This window comes from Sus scrofa, chromosome 15, assembly GCF_000003025.6.
Source record: "Sus scrofa isolate TJ Tabasco breed Duroc chromosome 15, Sscrofa11.1, whole genome shotgun sequence".
NCBI classification, from domain to species: Eukaryota; Metazoa; Chordata; class Mammalia; order Artiodactyla; family Suidae; genus Sus; species Sus scrofa.
In genome coordinates this window covers 106,235,650-106,259,855 of record NC_010457.5, presented here as the reverse complement: position 1 = coordinate 106,259,855, position 24,206 = coordinate 106,235,650, and the positions used below count along the sequence as shown (strand labels likewise).

Here is a 24,206-nt window from a genome sequence, read left to right as displayed (position 1 = left end):
AGCCTGAGAAGAACATGGACATTGCCATAAAAACTTCACTCAGATACTATTTTTACAGGCATTATTTTCCTTACTGTGAAAGTAATAAGCATTCATTGAAGAAAGAAAAATAAATGGGATTCAGTTACTTAGTGATAATTGTTACTAATTTGATAAATATCCTTCTATCTAAGCCTTTTTCCTCTGTTCATATACACTTTTAACCAGAAATAGACTGTAACTTGTATTCTATAATTTATTCTTTTTTTTTTTTTTTTTTTTTTTTGCTTTTTAGGGCCACACCCATGGCATATGGACTTTCCCAGGCTAGGGGATGAATCAGAGCTGCAGCTGCTGGCCAACATCACAGCAACAACCAATTCTTAATCCACTGAGCAAGGCCAGGGATCGAACCCACATCCTCATGGATACTAGTCAGGTTCATAACCTGCTGAGCCACAAAGAGAACTCCTATAATTTATTCTCTTATGTCCTATTTCCCTAACATCTTGTGCTTTACAACTCTTATTTACCAAGTCACTTTTATAGCTGCATAGTATTCATTGTATCAAATGTATTAGAAATCAGTGATCTGTTATTGAACAAATAGTTTCCAATTCTTCCCTATTCAAAAAAAAATGCTGCTGGAGTTCCCGTGGTGGCACAGTGGTAATGGTAATGAACCTGACTTGACTAGCATCCATGGGGATGCAGATCCTACCCCTGACCCTGCTCAATTTGTTAACGATCTGGTGTTGCCATGAGCTGTGGTGTAGGTTGCAGCCATGGCTCAGATCCCACATTGCTGTGGCCATGGTGTAGGTCAGTAGCTGCACCTCAATTCGACCCCCCTCCCTGGGAACTTCCTTGCATATGCAGGGAGCGCAGCCCTAAATTAAAAAAAAAAAAAAAAAAAAAAAAAAGAGTTCCTGTCATGGCTCAGCAGTTAACGAACACAACTAGCATCCCTGAGGACGTGGGTTCAATCCCTGGTCTCACTCAGTGGGTTAAGGATGGGTGCTGCCTTGAGCTGTGGTGTAGGTCTCAGATGCGGCTCGGATCCTGCGTTGCTGTGGCTGTGATGTAGGCCAGCGGCTACAACTCCGATTGGACCCCTGGCCTGGGAACCTCCATATGCCATGGATGCCGCCCTAAAAAAACAAAAAAAAAAAAGACAAAAAAAAAAATTAAAAAAAAAAGACAAGAACTTAGGGAGGGATGTGTGCGTGGCTATAAAGGGATAGCGTGAGGAAATTTCAGGAGGGGAATGGCATTGTTCTAACACAACATCCTATATCACAGCAGCCCAACTCAATGGCGAGTGCTTACATGAATTTACACATGTATTAAAATTCATGTAGTTATATGCCAACCAAGAAAAAAAAAAGTTAATTCTACTACATGATAATTGAACAAAAGGAAAAGTTACTAGCTAACAGGATCATTCTGAATCATGTTCTTGTCTGTCAAATACTGTCTTCTTAGGTCTTTGCCTAGAGAGGGCAATATGCAGAAATGGATGAAAAATGGGAAGAATATATATATGTGTGTGTGTGTGTATATATATGTGTGTGTATGTGTGTGTATATGTGTGTGTGTGTGTGTGTATATACATGTGTGTATATTGTGTGTGCGTGTGTGTATATGTGTGTATGTATATGTGTATGTATATGTGTATGTATATGTGTATGTATTGTGTGTATGTGTGTATATATGTGTGTGTATATATATGAGTGTGTGTATGTGTGTGTGTGTGTATATATACATACACACACATATATATATGTGTGTGTGTGTATTTTTTTTTTTTGCTTTTTAGGGCCGCACTCACGGCATATGGAGGTTCCCAGGCTAGGGGTCTAATTGGAGCTACAGCTTCTGGCCTACGCCACAGCCACGCCAGATCCAAGCCGCGAATGCAATCTATACCACAACTCACTCCAGCGCTGGATCATTAACCCACTGAGTGAGGCCAGGGATCGAACCCACAACCTCATGGTTCCTGGTCGGATTTGTTTCCAATATGCCAGAATGGGAACTCCAGGATGAATATTTTTTAAAAAGCAGTCTACAAATGACTTAGGTCCCCCTCAAAAGTTAGGTATATCCATCCTAGGTGAGGTCAACAGAGGATCGGCCAGTCCAGTCAGCTGCCTTTCAGACACCCTATTCTTTAATCTTCCCATCTTAGTGCAACAGAGCCAGTAACCTCCCTTTCCTCCCACAAGCCCCATCAGCAATCTAGCACTGGCTCACCCTGTGACAGAACTGTGATAAGATGCAACAGGAAGAGGAAGGCAAAGAGTAAAGGCCAATGCTCCATTCCATTCTTCTAATAACTTGCATTCTCCACCCTCCGCCCTACTCTCATTCCAAGCTCCTCATTTCCCGGCTTTTAAATTCAGTGAAATAACGCCTAAGAGAGTCACTGAAACCAGCTATTGCTCATCAGTCTTTTACATTCCTCAGGCTGTCAATAACACCTTGAAGGAAACTTTACTTATTCTCACCATCTTGTTTCCTTAGCAACAAAGTAAAATCTCAAAGAGTAATCTAACAAAAAATTTTTCTAAAAAATTTTTCAATTGTATATATAGTTGCATCAGGGATAAGAGTGGGAGAGTGAAAATAAGACTGTGTTTTGGTTCATGATGGGTCAAAGGAAGGAAAGAACCCTTTCTCAAGGTAGTAGCAATAGAAAACAGAAAAGAAAATGGGGAGGTAACAGGAAACTGATTCAGACTAAAGCACTCAGGGGTTAAAAGAAACCTACACCTCACCAGTCTGCAGTGGAGAGCCTATTTAGAACATATCTGTCAGGCAGTCATCTTACCTGTGATGAAGAGTCTGTGCCTGGACTCTTCCTGTGTCAGGAAATAATGAGGTGACAGGGAACGGGTACAGGCTAAGAAAGATCTCAGGAGAAATTGGTATATGCACCACAAAGAGAATTTTTATTTTTTTATACTGAGGGAAAGATATTCAATTCTAAATTCTTAATTTTCTCTCCTAAATGTCACAAAACAACATAAATAACAGCTTGGGTTGGATGGCATCTTCATGCTGCTTTCAAGATATGCATTTGGTTTATATCTGTGAAGTTATAGAAATGAAGGAGGAAACTAAAGGGGAAGAAGATGATCTGTAGGAGTTCCCATGGTGACTCAGCAGGTTATGAACCCAACTAGTATCCATGAAGACATAGGTTCGATCCCTGGCCTCGCTCAGTGGGTTAAGGATCTGGCATTGCCCTGAGCTGTGTCTGTGGTGTAGGTCACAGATCCCACATTGCTGTGGCTGTGGTGTAGGCTGGCAGTTCTCTGATTGGTTCCCTAGCCTGGGAACTTCCATATGCTGCAGGTGCAGCCCTACAAAATAAACAGAAAAAGATGATCTGTCAAGGTTTCTATAAAATGTTGACCTTCCTGGATTTCAGAACCAGGAAGATCTATTAGTAAGCTTGCTAAGAACAGAAAGCTGGAGTTCCTGTCGTGGGGCAGTGGTTAACAAATCCGACTAGGAACCATGAGGTTGCGGGTTCGGTCCCTGCACTTGCTCAGTGGGTTAACGATCTGGCGTTGCCGTGAGCTGTGGTGTAGGTTGCAGACGCTCAGATTCCACGTTGCTGTGGCTCTGGCATAGGCCGGTGGCTACAGCTCCGATTGGACTCCTAGCCTGGGAACCTCCATATGCCGCGGGAGCGGCCCAAGAAATAGCAAAAAGACAAAAAAAAAGAAAAAAAAAAAAAGAACAAAAAGCTTAAGTTTTCTGGGTTTCATGTTGAGAAATGCACATAACAGGAACCCACCAGTGCAACAGGTATCTAAACAAGTCATGACATACACAACTGGAAAGAAGTTTTTCTCAAATTTAATCTAAATGGCAGCAAGTATTTATCAATAATCTATTTTCACCTGAAACTAATACAACATAAGTCAACTATACTCCAAAATGAATAAAAAAGGGATTCTAAGGTAACATTTTTCATATGTGAAATCTCTTTTTTTTTTTTTGGTTTTGCTTTTTAGGACCACACCCACTACATATGGAGGTTCCCAGACTAGGGGTCCAATCAGCGCTGTAGCTTCCAGCCTATACCACAGCCACAGCAACACCAGATCCCAGCCGCATCTGCAACCTACACTACAGCTCATGGCAACACTGGATCCTTACTTAACCCACTAAGTGAGGCCAAGGATCAAACCCGCAACCTCATGGATGCTAGTCGGGTTCGTTAACCGCTGAGCCACAAAGGGAACTCCAGTATGTGAAATCTTAACTGCATTATTGATAGGCAAATTTTTCATCAGAGAAATCAAAGTCAGGAGTGCATCAACACTGACATTTGTAATTTCATAAGAACACAACCCTTTAAAATGATGTCAAATATTTATATGACTTTGTAATGAGATAGGGGATAACAACGATAATATTTGCTACCAAAGAGAAGTTTGCTGGTTATTTCATTGAAAAGCACTTAAAGGAGCTGTTGAATTTAAAGACAAATTAAATATTTCATATACAAAAAGACAGTGCAAAAATGTGTTGACCTTTTCACAGACGACAAAAGGCTATCAATAGAGTGCTACTTAGCAGATATTTTAAAATAATCACACTTACTCTTTACATAATATTAAAGTAAAGGGGACATTTTTACAGTGAATGAGAAAGTAAGCAATTTAGGGGGAAACTGATATTCTGGAAAATATTTGGAAAACATGTTTGGAAATATTTCCATTAGTATGTGATACTATGGCTGAAAAATGATACAAGTGGGACACCTGTAAGATTATAGTTGCAAACTTGAAAACTATTGAAATATCATTTTCTACCCTATTTAACATCTTCCAAATGAAGTTTGAACCCTTTTGTTAACCTCTTTTTTTTTTTAACCCAAATCCAGTATCAAGGTGACATTAAGCTGAACTGAACTGCCTGTCTGTAGTTCAACAAAAAGTTTGGCATAATTGGTGTCGGGGAATGAAATATGACTATCATATTTCAATAACTAAGTATAATAATAGACTTGGTTCATTTGTATCAACATTATGTTTGTGAAGTATCTTTTTCATCTATGAAAGCTGTTAAAATTAAGGCACTGAATCAACTGAACTCAGAAGCCTCAAAATACATCACTAAATATTATACCAAGATTGAAGGAAAGCGGCCACTCCCTTAAGGTTCAACTCACCATTCACACCATTTCAGGTAAATGAAGCAAAGGTTCAACTGTAATTCACCTAATTAGCAAATAGTTATATAATTAGAAGAAAAACAATCTACCCAAGCTGCATGGGAAAGATTTTCCTTTTTCTTTCTTCTTCCTCTTTATGGCCACACCAATGGCACATTAATGTTCCTGGGCCATGGGTCCAGCTGGAGCCGCAGCTTCAGGCCTACACCACAGCCACAGCGACACTGGGTCTGAGCCACATCCTATGACCTGAGCAAGGCCAGGGATCAAACCCACATCCTCATGGATACTATGGTGGGTTCTTAACCTGCTGAGCCATGAAATGAGCTCCAGAAAGATTTTATTCATTAAATACACTGTTGTTGTTCCAGAAATGAAAGGCAACAGGCCTTTGATTTTACTCCATACATAAAACTATATTCTAAAATATCTAAAAATAGCAAAAATGATTATACTTTTACGCTTTATTTCAAGGGCTCTTAAGGAACTTAATGTATGCATATATAATTTATTTTTCCCATATCTACAAAGGCTTTTGTGATAAAATCTGTATTTCTGAACACAGATCAGTACATGCAAAATATAAATGGGTTGTCATATTAACTGAGGTCATCTTCAGACAGTGCTGAAAGATTAAAAGTTTTTCAATGTACTAAGGCAAAATCTCTCTCTCCTCAGATCTGTCCTTTGGAAGCAACAAGGATCTCCTATTTTCTCAGGTTTTGATTATTTCTCTGCAAATGGAATGTTTTTCAGTCCATTAAGATTTTAGTAAGGTGAATCACTGTTTTGAAGTTTTCTTTTTTTTTTTTTTTTTTTTGCTTTTTAGGGCCACACCCGCAGCATACGGAAGTTCCCAGGCTAGGGATCAAATCGAAGCTGCAGCTGCTGGCCTACATCACAGCCAGAGTAACTTGGGATTTGAGCCATGTCTGCAACCTACACCACAGCTCACAGCAACCCCAGATCCTTAGCCCACTAAACAAGATCAGGGATTGAAACCACATCCTCATGGATACTAGTCAGGTTTGTTACTGCTAAGCCATGATGGGAACTCCTAAAGTTTTCTTTTTCTGTTTACATTTTCCATGTATCTGTATATACTACAGCTTACAGATCAAATTCTGCATAGAAGCTGAGAATTAACCAACAGAGAAAGAATCCCAAGAGAAGGTTCATTAGAAGTCAGTTTCCATGAGTAGTGGGGTAACACTGTGGTATGGTGTGACATATAGAATCAGGAAAGATGGGAAGAATACTTACTGAATCAGTCACTGAGCAGGGAAAAGAAATACAGAGTTAAATTTTCAAAGAAAGAAAAATGGGCCTTGCTAGGCAACTAGGATGGGAAAAGGTCTGTCCAGCAATTCACCTGAGATCTATGAGGGAAGTATGAGCCAGAAACCCTAATATAACAAAAGGGAGGTCAAAATTGATGTTAAGAATGGCTAAAAAAAATGAGAAAGCAATGGGAAAAAACCTCTTCTATGAATAACTTCTGTAGGGAGGCTCCACATGGCCTTGTCCTCCTATCTGTCAGCATTACGTATTTCTGTCCTCCAGCAATCACTGTCCTCTCATGTGGTATCCCCTCTCTTAGCTCTTGTAAGCTATCGCTATACCCAATAATAAAGGTCACTTTTTTTATTCTAAAGTGGCAAACTCTTAAAATTTTCAAGAACAGTAATCGTGTCCTGGACTGGTATACGAAGATTCCAGTGCAGAGCAACAATTTTCATTTTTCAAGAGCAACGGCTTTTCCATCCCTCAGATGAAAACAGGTTTTTTCCCTTTTCTACGTCCCTATCCCTCTGGTCTCAAACCCTGCTACAAAACTATCATGTCCCCCCCCCAGTCCAGATGAAAAAATATAGTAATTCTATGGGAGGACTTTCTTGCCTGAGGCTGTAACAAATCGCCAGAAACACCTGTATGATTTTTAAATTCGAGTTCCAGAGTTCCCGTCATGGCTCAGTGGGTTACAAACCCGACTAGCATCCATGAGGATGTGGGTTTGATCCCTGGTCCTGGTCAGTAGGTTAAGGATCTGGTGTTGCTAAGAGCTGTGGTATAGGCTGCAGATTAGGCTCAGATCTCGCACTACTGCGGCTGTGGTGTAGTCCAGCAGCTGCAGCTCCAACTAGACCCCTAGCCTGGGAACTTCCATGCACGGCAGGTGTGGCCCTAAAAGGCAAATACATACACACACACACACACACTCATTTCTGCATTAGCTTCTGCAGCTATATAAGATTTTGTAGCTCCCTCATTTCACTAAAATCTGACTTGAATCCTTCAACAATCCTGAGATGTGTCAGCTACCTCTTCTAACAAGAGTATTTCTTGAAACACTCCCTAAAAATATATCTGATGTATCTGAAGGCTTTGTCAATTTTGGAAACCACTGACATGAAGAGATTCTCTAAGTAATTTGGCAGCATTTTTCCTTCATAACAAGTTCCCCCTCTGAATTTCCAGAACCACTCAAAATTATGTGAGAATTCTTTTCTAATGGTTAAGCCCAAGAAAAAGATCTTTTGTTAACTTGTGGTTATGATTATACCACTATCAGCAGAACAGAGCTGTTTCTTGCTTGATAAGGGATACTAAAGGAATTTCCTAAGAAAAATAACCTACATATTGTGTACTCCAAAGCAACCAACCAAACAAACAAAAAACTTGGAAAGCCTGTGAGGAAAAAAGTCAAAGAGTCCACCAAATATTCAAACTTCTTAACCAAATAATGGAAAATCTATCTCTAGAAAATTATATGCATAGAAAAAGCTTTAAGCCCACAGGGACTGGACCCAATGAAATGGCCAAAATTCAGGAAATGCTCTACAGAATTTGAAACATTAAAATTTTTTCTGAAGCATCTGTAATAAGATAAACATTTTCCACGTTAAATAAATTAAAAGTACATATAAATAACATATATTTTGATCTCACCAAGGAATGAAAAAGGAAGAAAACAGAAGAAAAAAATGTTATGAATAGCTGTCTTCAGAAGGTGAGGCTCTAGATGATTGTTTTTTCTATCTGATTTAAAAAAAAAAATAACAGCTTAGTTAAGATATACTTTTTCTATTTGAATTTTTAGTTTCTAAAATTTTTGTAATAAGTATGTAAATATTTTTATGACAACAAAAGCTTTAGAATATAAGTTCAATATGGAACTGGCAGAGAGTCTAGTGAAAAACCCAACTGGTTTACTTCTTTTAGATTTACTGCGTAATTATTATGTGCCAAGAAGTGCATTAACTGTTTTATAACATTCTATCTCATTTAATTCTCGGGACAACACAACAAACAGGGGTTAAAAGACAGAGAACGTGAGAAACTTTATCCAGTGTCTTCTAGAAAAGCAGGACCCAGATCTTTCACTAAACAGTCTGATCTCAGAGCACCTGTGCTCATCCTCTCCAGGCACATGACCTCCCAGGTTACTTCTGGGTTACCTGCTACTATCTAATCTATTTCTTCCAGACAATTATATTTGTATTTTACCTATTCAATATTATGTTGGTTGGTATATTTGTTTTTGCTAATAGCTTATTTAAAAAATAGTAATTTACAATACCATACAATTCACTCGTTTAAAGTGTACAACTTTTGGGAGTTCCCCTTGTGGCTCAGCAGGTTAAAAACCTGACTGGTATCCATGAGGATGCAGGTTCAATCTCTGGCCTTGCCCAGTGGGTTAAAGATCCAGTGTTGCCATAGGTTGCAGATGTGGCTGGGATCCCAAGTTGCTGCGGCTGTGGTGTAGGCCGGCAACTGCAGCTCCGATTTGACCCCTAGCCGAGAAACATCCATATGCCGCCTATGCGGCCCTAAAATAAGCAAAAATAAAGTGTACAACTTTTACTTTTGAATGGCTATTGAACAGAGTTGTGCAACCATAACCACAATTACTATTTTAAAATCACACCCAAAAAAAACTCTCACCCATTTGCAGTAACTCCCCATTTCTTTTTTTTTGTTGTTGTTGTTGTTGCTATTTCTTGGGCCGCTCCCGCGGCATATGGAGGTTCCCAGGCTAGGGGTTGAATTGGAGCTGTAGCCACCGGCCTACGCCAGAGCCACAGCAACGTGGGATCCGAGCCGCGTCTGCAACCTACACCACAGCTCACGGCAACGCTGGATCGTTAACCCACTGAGCAAGGGCAGGGACCGAACCCGCAACCTCATGGTTCCTAGTCGGATTCGTTAACCACTGCGCCACGATGGGAACTCCATAACTCCCCATTTCTGACTTTCCCAGCTCTACTAGGCAACCACCAATCTATATCTCTACTAGTTTGCCTATTCTGGACATTTCATAATAGTGGAATCATAGAATATGTGCTCTTTTGTGTCTAGCTGCTTTTACTAAGCATAATTTTTGTTTGTTTGTTTTTTGTCTTTTCTAGGGCCGCACCCGCAGCATATAGAGGTTCCCAGGCTAGGGGTCGAATCAGAGCTGTAGCCACCGGCTTACACCAGAGCCACAGAAACCTGGGATCTGAGCCGCATCTTCATCCTACATCATAGCTCACAGCAACACCAGAACCTTAACCCACTGAGCAGGGCCAGGGATCAAACCTGCAACCTCATGGTTTCTAGTCAGATTCACTAACCACTGAGCCATGACGGGAACTCCCTAAGCATAATGTTTTCAAGGTTCACTTAGGCATGCGTCAGTACACCACTCCTTTTCATGACCGAATAATATTCCCTTATATGGATATACTGCATTTTACTTATCCACTCTTCGGCTGATGGACATTTGGTTTGTTTCCAAATTTTGGCTTGTTATGAGCCACGCTGCTATGAATATTGGTGTACAAGTTTTTATGTGAACATAAGTTTTCAATTATCTTGGGTATATAACCTGGAGAGGAAGTGCTGAGATATATGGTAACTCTGTGTTTATTTAGACTTTTGAAGAACTGCCAGGCTGTCTTCCAAAGTGACTGTACCATTTTACATTCCTATTATTTATATATATATATATTTCAATTTCTCCACATGCTTGCTAACACTTGTTACCTGTCTTTTTAATTTTAGCTGTCCTAGTGGGTATGAGGTAGTATTCAACTGGAATTTTTATACATTTCCTTATTAACAAATGATACTTGAATATCTTTTTCACATGCTTACCAGCTATTTGTGTATCCTCCTTGGAGAACTCTCTATTTAGAGTCTTCACTTATTTTTAAATTGGGCTGTCTTTTTATTACTGAGTTATAAGAGTTCTTTATACTTTTTTTTTTTTTTTTTTTTTTTTTTGGCTGCACCAAGGCACATGGAAGTTCCTGGGCCAGGGATTAACTCCAAGCCACAGCTTCAATCTACACCACAGCTGTGGCAATGCCAGATCCTTAACCCACTTGTCCAGGCTGGGGATCAAACCTGTGCCTCAGCAGTGACCTGAGCTGCTGCAGAGACAATGCCAGATCCTTACCCTGCTGTGTCACAGCAGGAACTCTGAGAGGTCTTTATACATTTTAGATGCAAATGCTGTATCAGATATATGATTTGTATATATTTCTGCCTGCTTTGTGGGTTGTCTTTTCACTTTTTTGAAGATGTCCTCTGAAGCACTTTTTTAATTTTGATAAAGTCCAATTTACCTACTTTTTTTATTCCTGCTTGTCTTTTGGTGTTATATCTAACAAACTACTGCCTAATCCAACATCACATTTATGCCTATGTTTTCATGTAACAGCTTTCAGTTTTAGCTCTTATGTTTAGGTTTTTGATCCATTTTAAGTTATTTCTGTACATGGTGTAAGGTAGGTGGATATATAATTTAAATAGAATTGGCCTTATCATTTACTCCTATGTCACCATCATTCCCATCTCTTTCTCAAAGACAAGGATTAAATGATAATAATACATACAAAAGCTGAGTAGAATACTTCCCATATTCTAAGTACTTAGTTCAACTATCAATTACTACTTTCTAAAAATCACTTAGTTTTGTCCATTCTCTCCAGCTCCACTGCTTCTACCTCACTTTAGGTCACCATTATGTCTTACGTGGATTATAAATCTATTCTCAAATGATTTTCCTGCCTCTAATCTTTTCCAAATTTATTCTCACCTCTGAACTCATAACAGTCATTACAAAATGCATATCTGAGCACCCATCAACCCCTGGCATTTTAGATAATAATTCTCTGGTGCTTCTAGGAAAAAGTTCAAATTTCTTAGCTGAGAGAGGAAGACTTTCAGGTCTGGCTGCTATTTACCCCTCCAGCCTAATCTCTTACTACCACCCCTACCTGGAGCCATGATTTCTTCTACCTCCAGAAACCTGGCTAAATTCTACTTATGCTTCAGGTGTCATTTAAATATCTACTTTCCAGATTACTCATAGCCAGGCCAAGGATAATACCCCTTCTGAAGCACTCTGAACACTCAATTATCACTGCATCGTCTAATGAGTACCACAGTACCAGTCATATGGCAGATATTTAACAAGTGTTGCATGGATGAGGAAAGGCCTCAAAAGTACACATATTTGGGGCACAGTCTTTAAGGCATTACCCTGCTATGGCCTCCTTTGCCTGGCAAAGCAATAAAGCTATCTTTTTCTCCTTTACTCCCCCTCCCCCCAAAAAAGTATACATATTTCAAATTGATACTTTTCTGCACGAGAGAAAGAGAACCCACTAACCAAAACAATATCCATGACTTAATAAACAATATCTTCATGTTCATAGTCTGAAAGTTTCAATTAAATATGAATACTACTGCCATACCTATCATGATGCATAGGTAGCCTGTCTGATTAGCTATTAACATTCAATAAAGCAAGTTGACTAGTCAAGATGTTTGGGGTGTCAAATGTATAAAAGTCAAGCTACACTAAGTTATTTTTCAACTTACTATATTTTCTAGTCCTTACTTTCTCCACAGAGAGGTATTTTAGCATTAGACAAACGAAGTTCATTCAAATTCCCATAATCTTTATTAAGCAAATTCAACTTGTAAGGGGGAAAAAAAAAAAGAAGAAAGTTTTGGATCATTGTACTATGCTTTAATTGCTCACAGAGACAATGTCTGGTTCCCGTGTGCCACCATGGGAACTCCAAATTTTTCATTTCTTACTTTGTCAGTTTCACATTTTCTATTTCCCCAAATACAAATCCAGTTTGTTTAGATTTTTAAATGTATTAGTGTATATTCGTATTTTAATTAAAATGCCTTAAATGTGGAAAAAAGCTATCAGAAACTACAATCAAACTATAAGTTATGAAATCAAATTTGACCTATACGTCAATCTTTTAGGACACAATCTGTTTATAATACACACACACACACACACACACACACACACACACACACACACACCTCACTCCTATTTTCTCTTGAAAACAATCCACATATACATGACAACCATCAGAAGCTATCAACCTATAAAAAGGGGCTGACAAACTTTTTCTTGCTTTCTCCTTATTAAGGGACCCCATCCAATAGTAATTCAGTTAAAGAGAAAAGCTCGCTGGGTAAGCCATTAAGAGCAGTTCAAAGGATTTTATTAAGGAATCAAAGCAGTTAAAGGTTTTCCACACTAAAAGACTTTATGTGACAGGTATCATCATTATCCTCTATCTTCACATAAGGAAACTGAGCCTTAGAACAGGTTACTCATGCAGGGTCTGATTCCATAGCCAATGCTTATCTCTCTATACTACTCTGCCTCCACTATACTAAACTGGTAAGGATACATAAAGATACAATAAACCAAAATATGTAACAAGCTACACCTCTTATAAGTTATACCGCAGATCACTAAAAGCAAAAAATCATTTTGTCAACTTAATATTCTGTTTGTTTTTTTAATGAAGACTGTGATTCAGTATTTAATTACTATTTGAAATATGCTTTTGGACATTTTTATCCTAAAGAGCTACCTGTGAAATAACATATCACCAGAAAAACAACAAATCCCTTGTCTGGACTTGGAGGTCTATCTCTGCTCTTACCTGACACTGGTTAATAGCTGCATGGTTGCCATGAAATGGAGACTGTCTTTCTTTATCTCGATGATGCCGACTGCTGTGTTTACTTCTCTGCAACTGCTGGCGTAATTTTGCAATCTGAAAGGAGAAAAATAACAAGTGTGTCAGAATGTTTTCCACATTACATAAACATCCTTGCTTAATAAGAACAAGTCAAATTCAGTCTTAATAAATCTTTTGAGTTTTTAAACTATACTACAAAAATATGATTTACTGTACAAAGTTTATATATGTAACACATCTGTATACGCATAAATGTACAGCTTTCTTTTAAAGAAAAAAATTATGTTCCAACACTGTTCTGAGACTTTAAGCTTCCCAAGTACTAAACAAATGAAGTTTCTGGCATTTAGGATAAATTACATTATACATTATAGCTCTCACAAAGAATTCAAAAATAATGATAATTACTCTCTTACTGCCCTTATGAGTCACATTTTATTTAGAGTTAGATTTCTTTATCAAACACCTAACCTTCAACAGCTCCAAAAAGTAAACAGTATTATTTAAAAATCAATTCAAGGGAGTTCCCCTTGTGGCTCATTGGTACGAACCCAACTAGTATCCATTAGGATGTGGGTTTGATCCCTGGCCTCACTCAGTGGGTTAAGGAACTGGCATTGCTGTGAGCTCTGGTGTAGGTAGCAGATACAGCTTGGATCCCGTGTTGCTGTGGCTGTGATGTAGGCCGGCAGCTGCAGTGGGATTCGACTCCTAGCCTGAGAACTTCCTATGCTATGGGTGAGACCCTAAAAAGACAAAAAATAAAAATAAAATCAATTCGAGCCATGAAATACACTCTCAGATACAATCTTTAAATAACAAATACAGTTTCAATCAATATCCCTTATTATTCTTAAACGAACTTTTGTTTTATTTATATATTATGTGTAAAATGCAAATGTCATAATTATAGGCACAGAAAATAGTAATCACAGCACAAGGCCATAATCAACTTGGTTACACTAGGTTCCTGAATTTCAGAAATACTACCACTGTATATAGAAATAATAGGTGTGAATTTGTTGTATCACTACAATCTTATACATCTGCTATTTATATTAACAGCTATGGACTCCCTAAAAAACACAGAGAACCAGGTTAAGTTATGTGAACATTTCCCTCCAAATCTTTATCTGATCAACCCAGTAACTGTTTTTCTGTTGCTATTTCTTCAGTTAAAAACAAAAAACAAAAAACACAACCACAAAACACACACACAGGAAATTAACAAATCCTTGCTGGCCACAGCTTCAAGAAACTAGCCAACGAAAGGATCAAATTTCCATACACACTTCCTGGGAACCATTCTTCTGACCTCCTTAAGTTGATCTGTGCTGCCCCAGGATGCTGACCGCTTGTGAGAGCCCTTCTTCTTTTCAGAATATTCTTCAGCCCACGCACTCTCTGTCTATAATAGGAAAAAGAAGGAAGAGGTTTTAATAAAGCAGTTAATCATTTAACAAAAATGAATACCACATTTGCGACAACATGGATGGACCTTGAGTATATTACACTAATGAAATAAGAGAGAGAAAGATAAATACTGTATGATCTCACACGTGGAATCTAAAAAAGAAAGCCAAACTCATAGAAAAAGAGATCAGATTTGTGTTTACCAGAGCCCGGGGCTGAAGAGGGGAAACTGGATGAAAGTGGACAAAAAGTATAAATTTTGAGTTATAAGATAAATAAGTATTAGATATGTAATATATAACAGCTACAGTTAACACTGCAATATGGTGAATTTGAATGGTGTTACTTAAGAACAATAGATCTAAAAATTATCACAAGGAAAAATATTTTCTTTTGTTAACTCTATGAAGTGATAGATGTTAACTAAATTTAGTGTGGTGCTCATCTTATAATATTTATATGTCAAGTCATTATGCTCATATCTTAAACTTACACAGTATGTCAGTTATACATCTCAATAAACCTGAAAAAAGTTCGTTTCTGAAAAAAATGTATATCATATTTCTATTACAAAATGCATTCACATTACAGAAAAAAATTAAATAGAAAATATTTAAAATAACACAAATTACCCACAATTCTCCCAGCACCAGTTACTTAACTGCAGTATTTTAGCCTATTTCTCTAATTTCTTTTACTAATAAAAATTATTTTTTAATTATGGCCTTTATTGTATTGAACAAATGCATACTAATGATAACTGATATTTCTATGATCTTATTATGTGTTAGGCACTGTGTTTTATGAAAGCACATTAAAAGGTCTCTACCGTATTATCTGATTTAACATATATAAAAAGTTCTACAAGTTCTGCAGATAAAGAAGATGTGACAACTTGCCTAAGGTCTCATAGCTAGGAAGTTGCAGGACCAAAGATATAAATCTAAGACCCTAGAGTTTCTAATCTTAGTTTTTTGTTTTTTGTCTCTTCTAGGACTCCACCCACGGCATATGGAGGTTCCCAGGCTAGTGGTCCAAGCGGAGCTACAGCTTCCAGCCTACGACACAGCCACAGCCACACCAGATCCGAGATGCGTCTGTGATGTAGACCACAGCTCAGGGCAACATCGAATTCATACGCCACTGGGCAAGGCTAGAGATAGAACCCAAAACGTCACGGTTTCTAGTTGGATTCGTGAACCACTGAGCCATGACAGGAACTCCCATTAACTTCTAAATTGTATCTTTTCTTGCTTTAAATGTCTGCAGAACATAGCCTCAAAAATGTTAAATTCTTAGTGGTTACACAAAATCCAGTGCTTAAAAACATCATTATCAGAAAAAAATTAGTTCTCAGAACATGAAAATATGCTCAACCTCACCAATAGTAAAAGTAATATGAGTAAAAACGTCAGTGAGACTGGGCAATTTTGTTCTGTTTTGTCTTTTTAGGGCTATACCCGTGGCATATGGAGGTTCCCAAGCTATGGGTCCAATCAGAGTTGCAGCTGCAGGCCTACACCACAGACACAGCAACATGGGGTCTGAGCCGCATCTGCAACCTACAACACAGCTCAGGGCAATGCCGGATCCTTACACCACTGAGCAAGGCCAGGGATTGAACCTGTGTTCTCATGGATACTAGTCAGATTTGTTTCTGCTGAGCCACAATGGGAACTCTGACAATTTCATCACATAACCTCTCCTAGGTTGCTGGTGGGAATGTAAAATTAGTACAGCCTTTATAGAAGAGAATTTGGCACTTATTGTCAAAGTTGCAAGTGTATATATCATTTAACACAACAATCCATCTTTTGATATTTATAGTGCAGACATACAAAATTTATATCTTTATGCACAAAATAACATATTATTTCCTACTGTACTTTTTTTTTGTTTGTTTGTTTTTTTGTCTTTTTGCTATTTCTTGGGCCGCTCCTGCAGCATGTGGAGATTCCCAGGCTAGGGGTCCAATCAGAGCTGTAGCCACCGGCCTACGCCAGAGCCACAGCAACGTGGGATCCGAGCCGCGTCTGCAACCTACACCACAGCTCACGGCAACGCCAGATTGTTAACCCACTGAACAAGGGCAGGGACCGAACCTGCAACCTCATGGTTCCTAGTCGGATTCGTTAACCACTGCGCCACGAAGGAACTCCTGTACTGTTTTTTATAAGTAAAAGATTAGAAAAATAGAGGACTAGCTACTTAAATTAGATCTTTCTTTACAACAGAATACTATGCAGCTATGAAAAATGAATAAAGAAATCTACGACTTACTAATACAAAATAATTTCCATGAGATGTTGTTAACTGAAAAACTCAAGGCTCCATACAGTATGTATAGCAACTACCTTTATATACAGGACTGCTAGAAAGAATATATACCTATGTAAAGTATCTCTGGAAGAATACATATGGTACAAAAGAAACTGATATCAGGGTCTGCCTCATGGGAAAAAGAGCCTCCACTGTATACCATTCTATATGAATTTTGTACTACATGAATGAAAGTATAAACTATTGAAAAATAATACTTATATATAAAGTGGAAAAAAACTTTACAAAAAAACATTTTTTGAGGAAATCTTTTATTGGCCTTGTCAGTGGCATGCAGAAGTTCCCAGGCCAGGGATCAAACCCAAGCCACAGCAGGGACAATGCCAGGTCCTTAATCCACTGAGCCACCAGGGAACGCCAGAAAAAAATTTTAAGAGGTATTTCTAAGTGAATAGAGTGATGTCCTTAAATGAAAACAAAGCTGCAGAAGAATGTATAGAATATGCTATCTTGTGTTGAAGGGAAAAAAATCACCTTTTGGGGGCAACCTCCAGGGAAGTAACTGATTTGGGCAAGTATCAATGGACACTAAAATCATTAGGTGAAAAGTTACCAGGGAACAGAATATTCATACGATGCAAAAAAGTTCTCCACAGTTACTTGCTAATTGAAAAAAAATAAAGTATCTCCAATTATAAAGTAGGATAATTCATAAAATAACAATGTTATTAAAACCAAAACAAAGGATGGGAATTAACTGTTCTAAATTAAAAGGAACGAAGAGAAACCAAGTACAATCATGAATATCAGACTGGATCCTGGTTCAAAAAAAAAAGGAAGAAATCTTGGGCAAACTTTAACATGAACTAGATATTACATGATATTACATAATTATTAATTCTCCTAGGTGAGCTAATGCCACTGTGGTTATACAGGAAATCTTCTTATTCTTAGATGATACATGCTGAAGGATTTAGGGATAAAGTGATATCTGCAACACACGTTCAGAAAGTATAGCAAACATACACACATACAAAGATAAAGACTGGTAAAGCAAATATGGACAATGTTTAAAACTGTTGAATATAACGACAGCTGTAATATCCTTCCAATTTTTTTGTATGTTGAACATTTTCTTAGCAAAAAGTTAAAAGAGAAAAAAATAGAATCTTAAGTGATATCAACTGACATCTTATAAAATCCATTTAGGACAATTCCATAAAGCAATACGTCTACCAAAAAAGTATTAGACCAACTGGAGTTCCCTTCATGGTGCAGTGGTTAACGAATCCGACTAGGAACCATGAGGTTGCGGGTTCAATCCCTGGCCTCCCTCAGTGGGTTTAAGGATCCGGTGTTGCCACGAGCTGTGGTGTAGGTCACAGATGCAGCTCAGATTTGGCGTTGCTGTGGCTGTGGTGTAGGCCAGCGGCTATAGCTCCTATTAGACCCCTAGCCTGGGAACCTCCATATGCTGTGGGTGCAGTCCTAGAAAAGACAAAAAGACCAAAAAAAAAAAAAAAAGTATTAGACCAACAAATAAATGCCGGAAGAATGACAACACAGTTAAAAAATTATCAGAACTACTACAGTAATTGTGGATTTAAGCAAGACTCATCAACAAATGCTAAAAAGCAATGGGGGGAAGTTTGGGGAACATGGTATTTCCCCACAGGTTATATGTGTACCATTATAAAGGGAATCTGGCAGGTCAAAGGTAACATTATTGAAACCTGTGCCTCCTGATTCATGTGCACAGAGAGGAACACACATTACACAGCGTATCTCTGCCAAAAGTTATCACTGAATCCAATTGTATAAAAAAAAAAAAAAAAAAAAAAAAAACAACAGAAACGGAAAAACCCAGGTTGAGAATATTCAATAAAAATACCAGCTTGCACTCTTAAAAAATATTTTTTGTAAATCCCAGATTAATTTTTTAAGTGATTTTTATTTTTTACATTATAGCTGGTTTATGGTGTTCTGTTAATTTGCTACTATACAACAAGATGACCCAGTCACACACACATGTATACATTCTTTTTTCACATTATTCTCCATCATGCTCCATAAGTGACTAGATATAGTTCCCAGTGCTATACAGCAGGAACTCTTAAAAAATATTAATGTCACAAAAGAAAAAGAAAAGCTGAGGAACTGTTCCAGATTAAAGGATTCTAAAAAAGCATGACACCTAAATGCCACGTGTGCTCCTTGACTGGATCTTAGCTTACGGGAGAAAACCAAGACTATCACTGGGGAAACTGAAAAAAAATGTGTTTATGTATCACATTAAATAATAGCCTTCTATCAATGCTAAATTTCCTGAATTTGGTAATTATATTGGCTTCTTCTTTTTTTTTTTTTTTTTTTTTTTTGCCTTTTAGGCCACACTCGAGGCACATGGAGGTTCCCAGGCTAGGAGTCAAATCGGAGCTACAGCAGTCAGCCTATACCACAGCCACAGCCACAACCACAGCCACAGCCACGTTGAATTCGAGTTGCATTTGCAACCAACACAACAGCTCACAGCAATGCTGGATCATTAACCCACTGAGCAAGGCCAGGGATCAAACCCACATCCTCACGGATACCAGTTGGATTCACTTCCACTGTGCCACAATAAGAACTTCTTGTTGGTAATATTTTTAAAGTCTCTGTTCATATACATCCTTAATTATTTGAGAAGACTCAGAATGTCTGTAAATTACTAATGATTAGCAAATATAACAGTAATAATAAAAATTATACACAAAGAAATAAAACAATATATGGAAAAATGTTTACTGATAAATATAGGTGAAGAGTATACTGGTGTTCAATCTCTTACTCTTGTGACTTTTCTATAAACTTGAGACTTTTTATCTTTTATTTTTCTTTAGGGTTGCAGGGGTGGCATATGGACGCAGGCTAGGGCTCAAAATTGGAGCTACAGCTGCCAACCTACACTATAGCCACAGCAACACCAGATCAGAACCGCATCTGGGACCTATACCACAGCTTACACAATGCTGGATCCTTAACCCAACAAGCGAGTCCAGGGATCAAACCCACATCCTCATGATTACTAGTCAGGTTCGTTTCCACTGAGTCACAATGGGAACTCCAAGACTTCTTTATTTTTTTTATTTTTTTCCCCAACTTCCTAATTTTATTCTTAAAACATAAAGTACACCATAAATAATATGGAAAAAGAACAGGAAATGAGCAAACCTCCAAAGACATATCACAAGAGGGGAAGGAGTGTAAATTTCGGGAGGAGGAGTAGATGGATGGGGTTTTTGGGGAGCTGATGGGGAGGGCACTTGCAGGGGTGGAAGGGACCTTGGGGAAGGTAGTTTTGGAAATTGACCTTCTTGCAAGAACCAGCACAGGACCTAGTATAGCGGGGGCTGGAGCAGTCAGTGTAGGCTCTCCCTGCAGGGCTGCTGAATTTTCTTCTGGCCCTTGGTATCCTGCAGGAGCCAGTGCAATGTTTACTCTGAGACTTTTTTAAAATAAAAAGTTAAATTAGGGAAATTACTAAAGATATTAATTTTAAGTATAAACGTTCAAGGAAAAGTAAAGGAATATAAAATTCCCTATAGATTTAAGAGCAAATTAAAGATGAGAATGAGAGTATTAACTGCTAAGACAAATAAAAATAAGCATAAAGAGCAAGAGACAGCTTTGCTAATTTCAGCAATAAGATATGCAGGCAGGAAAAAATACTCTGCAAAAGTCATTAATTTTACTTCACCCTTTTTTTTTTTTTTTTTTTTTGCTTTTTAGGGCTGTACCCAGAGCATATGGAAGTTACCAGGCTAGGGATCTAATCAGAGCTACAGCTGCCAGCCTACACCACAGCCACGCCAGATCTGAGCCGAGTCTGTGACCTACACCACAGCTCACGGCAACGCCGGATCCTTAACCCACTGAGCAAGGCCAGGGATCGAACCCGCAACCTGATGATTCCTAGTCGGATTCGTTTCCGCTTCACCACAACGGAACTTCTACTTAAACTTCTAATTCAAAAAATAATTGCTTTCTTTGTTCAACTAAGAAACTGTACCTTTATTATAAGACACTCCTAACTATTAGTAAAAAAAGTAAAATTGAGTTTTAATTACATTTCAATTTTGTTCAATCCTGCATTGTGTACTGGAAAGCTATTATGCATCTTCCAGTGTATCAAGCACTGGAGTAGGTACTGGAGTTAGAGAGGAAATACATTTTTTATTCTCAAAGATCTTTTTCTAGGAGAGAAGGAATAAACAGTCAATAATGATATTATGTGATTGAGGTCCCCTAAGAAAGACACCTACGGAGTTCCTGCTGTCGAGCAGTGGGTTAAGAATTCAACTGCAGCAGCTTAGGTGTTGCAGAAATGGGGGTTCGATCCCCGCCCTGGCAGTGGGTTCAAGGATCCAGCATTGCCTCAGCTGTTCTGTAAGTCGGAGCTGTGGCTTGGAATCAACCCCCTGGCCCAGAAACTTACATTTGCTGTCAGAGCAGCCACAGAAAGAAAGAAAAGAGAGGAATGGAGGGAGGGAGGGAAGGAAGGAAGGAAAAGAAAGGCACCTAACCCAGAACTGGAAGGTCAGGGAAAGTAGGTAGGCAAGATTTTATGGGATCAGAGGAGGCTGCTGTGAGTATTAGAGTACAAGTTATTAGGCAAATGTTGGGAAAGCATTCCAAAGAAAAGACAGGAACACTAGTCAAGTGTAAAGTATCTAGAAATCTAGGTTATTCCAGAATCCTGGGCTTACCCATGAAGCCAAAGTTATTCAGAGGCACTTGTACTGAGGTCATTAGAGTTAGATCTGGAAAAAAAAAGATTTTAACATTTTCCTTTCCTCTTAATATTACACTCCAATTTTAACTGGTGGACCAAGCTTTCATTCAATAGCAAAAGTAACTCAAAAAACAATTTTTTAAAATGCTCATCTGCCTCTTCAGTACTTTTATTTCAAACAACACTAATAATTGTTAGTGTTGCTTATATGAAACACATAAAACAGTTATTTCTATTTCTGCCATACATTCCAATTATCCTTCCAGAAAAAGAAACAACTTCTAAATAGGTCTGTAGATTTATAAACAGCTACCTTAAGTAATTCAACATTATTTTAGCCTCTATTACTAGGTTTCATTTAACCACAGCCCATTTTACAAAGTTTCTTTTCTTTCTTCTTTTTTTTTTTTTTTTTAAGGGCTGCACCGGTGGTATATGGAGTTTCCCAGGCTGGGGGTCGAATCGGAACTGTAGCTGCCGGCCTACACCACAGCCACAGCAACGTGGGATCCAAGCCACATCTGTGACCCACACCACAGCTCATGGCAACGCTGGATCCTTCACCCACCAAGCAAGGGCCAGGGATCGAACCCGAGTCCTCACAGATGCTATTCGGGTTTGCTAACTGCTGAGCCATGAAGGGAACTCCAAAAGTTTCTGAATTCAGACCACAATTTCAATCAATGCATAAACTGGAAATAAAACAATTTAATAAGTTATTTATCAAAATCAACCTCTGAAGAGGAAAAAATGGCCTCTGAAATAAATGCAGGAGTTTTAAGAGAAAAATAATAATGTAAGATTATTAAGAGCAAAAGATGACTAGTTTATACAATAAAGAAAACAAATAAAATCAGACACCAATTGCAAGTTACAAGTTCACACATTAAAACAGGTAAAGGAAGCCTGTAAGGTAAAGAAGCCTAGGAAGTTAGGAAAATTTGGAAGATAATACCTTTGAGTCAAAAGAATGTCAAGTAATCCAACTAGACACATTACATTTTCTCCCTCTAAAGTAGTATAGACAAAAAATACAAAACACACCCCCTGGAGATTAGGAAGATTAAATTAATGGAACTGAAACACTGTTAAATAACACTAGAAATACAAAGCACACGGTAGGCTAACATTTTTGGAGGACAAACTGGTAAACATTCAGTTTTAAAAGAACATGGGAGGAGGAGTTCCCTCATGGCTCAGCAGGTTAAGGATCTGGCATTGTAATGCTGTGGTGCAGGTTCCATCCCTGGCCTGGGAAGTTCCGCATGCCATGGCCATGGACCAAATAAAATTCTAAAAAAACAAAGAAAAGAACATGGGAGGAGAGGGGACAGGAAGCAGAGATTGGTGACAATGTAGTATTAAATGCTGTACTAAACTCTAAATCAGCATATATAGACAATCAGTCTCATAGACCACCCCTGCTCCACTGGCAAGAGTATGGGTTAAGGAATGACTGGCTATTTGAGATCACAGGGAAGGAACAATGTCTTCTGAAGAAACAAAGGGGAAAAAAAAAATAAGAATAATGCCACATTTTAGCTACCTTTGTGTCAAGTTATTAGGATGATAAATAATCAGGTATAGTAAAATCTTTTTTTTTTTTTTTTTTTTTTTGGTCTTTTTGACTTTTCTAGGGCCGCTTCCGCGGCATATGGAGATTCTCAGGCTAGGGGTCTAATTGGAGCCGTAGCCACCAGCCTACGCCACAGCCACAGCAACGCGGGATCCGAGCCGCATCTGCAACCTACACCACAGCTCATGGCAACTCCAGATCCTTAACCCACTGAGCAAGGCCAGGAATGGAACCCGCAACCTCATGGTTCCTAGTCAGATTCGTTAACCATTGTGCCACAACGGGAACTCCCAGGTATAGTAAAATCTTAATCATTCCTTCATTCTCATGACCAAAACCAATGACGGGGTGGGTCAAGAGGGAAAATCATTTTCCTATATTCCTTTTTTTTTTTTTTTTTTTTTTGGTCTTGTTGTCTTTTAGGGCCAACACTTGTGGCATATGGAAGTTCCTGGGGTAGGGGTCTAATTGGAGCTATAGCCATTGGCCTATGCCAGAGCCACAGCAATGTGGGATACCAGCTGTGTCTGTGACCTGCACCACAGCTCATGGGCAACTCCAGATCCTTAACCCACTGAGCGAGGCCAGGGATCGAATCCAAGCCCTCAGAGATGCTAGTCGGGTTCGCTAACTACAGAGCCACAACGGGAAATCCAATATTCCTAATTTTCTAATGCTGCCTTTTTCTATATTTTCCGGAACCTCCTTCTCCCATTCCTACTCCTTCATCGGCCACTGAGAAGGATCTTAAAGAGTCATACACACTATTTTTTTTAATGGCTGCACCCATGGCACATGGAAGTTCCCAGGCCAGGGACTGAATCCGACTACAGCTGCAACCTACACCATAGCTGCAACAACGTTGGATCCTTTAACTCACTGTGCTGGGCCAGTGAGTTAAACCTGCACATCTGCAGTGACCCAAGCCCCTGCAGTTGGAGTCTTAACCTACTATGCCATAGGAGGAACTCCCAT

General features: G+C 38.6%; 1 protein-coding gene across 2 annotated transcripts in view; it reads right to left on the bottom strand.

Moving 5' to 3' along the window:
• The window catches only part of FAM117B (family with sequence similarity 117 member B), a 101,102-nt gene that overhangs the window by 24,463 nt on the left and 52,433 nt on the right, over positions 1-24,206 (bottom strand). For both annotated transcript variants that reach the window (XM_003133590.5, XM_013984393.2), the window contains exons 3-4: positions 14,504-14,596; positions 13,150-13,263 (exon numbers count right to left, since the gene is read on the bottom strand). In XM_003133590.5, the coding sequence (XP_003133638.2) occupies positions 13,150-13,263; positions 14,504-14,596 (207 nt within the window). The remainder of the gene's footprint in view (positions 1-13,149; positions 13,264-14,503; positions 14,597-24,206) is intronic.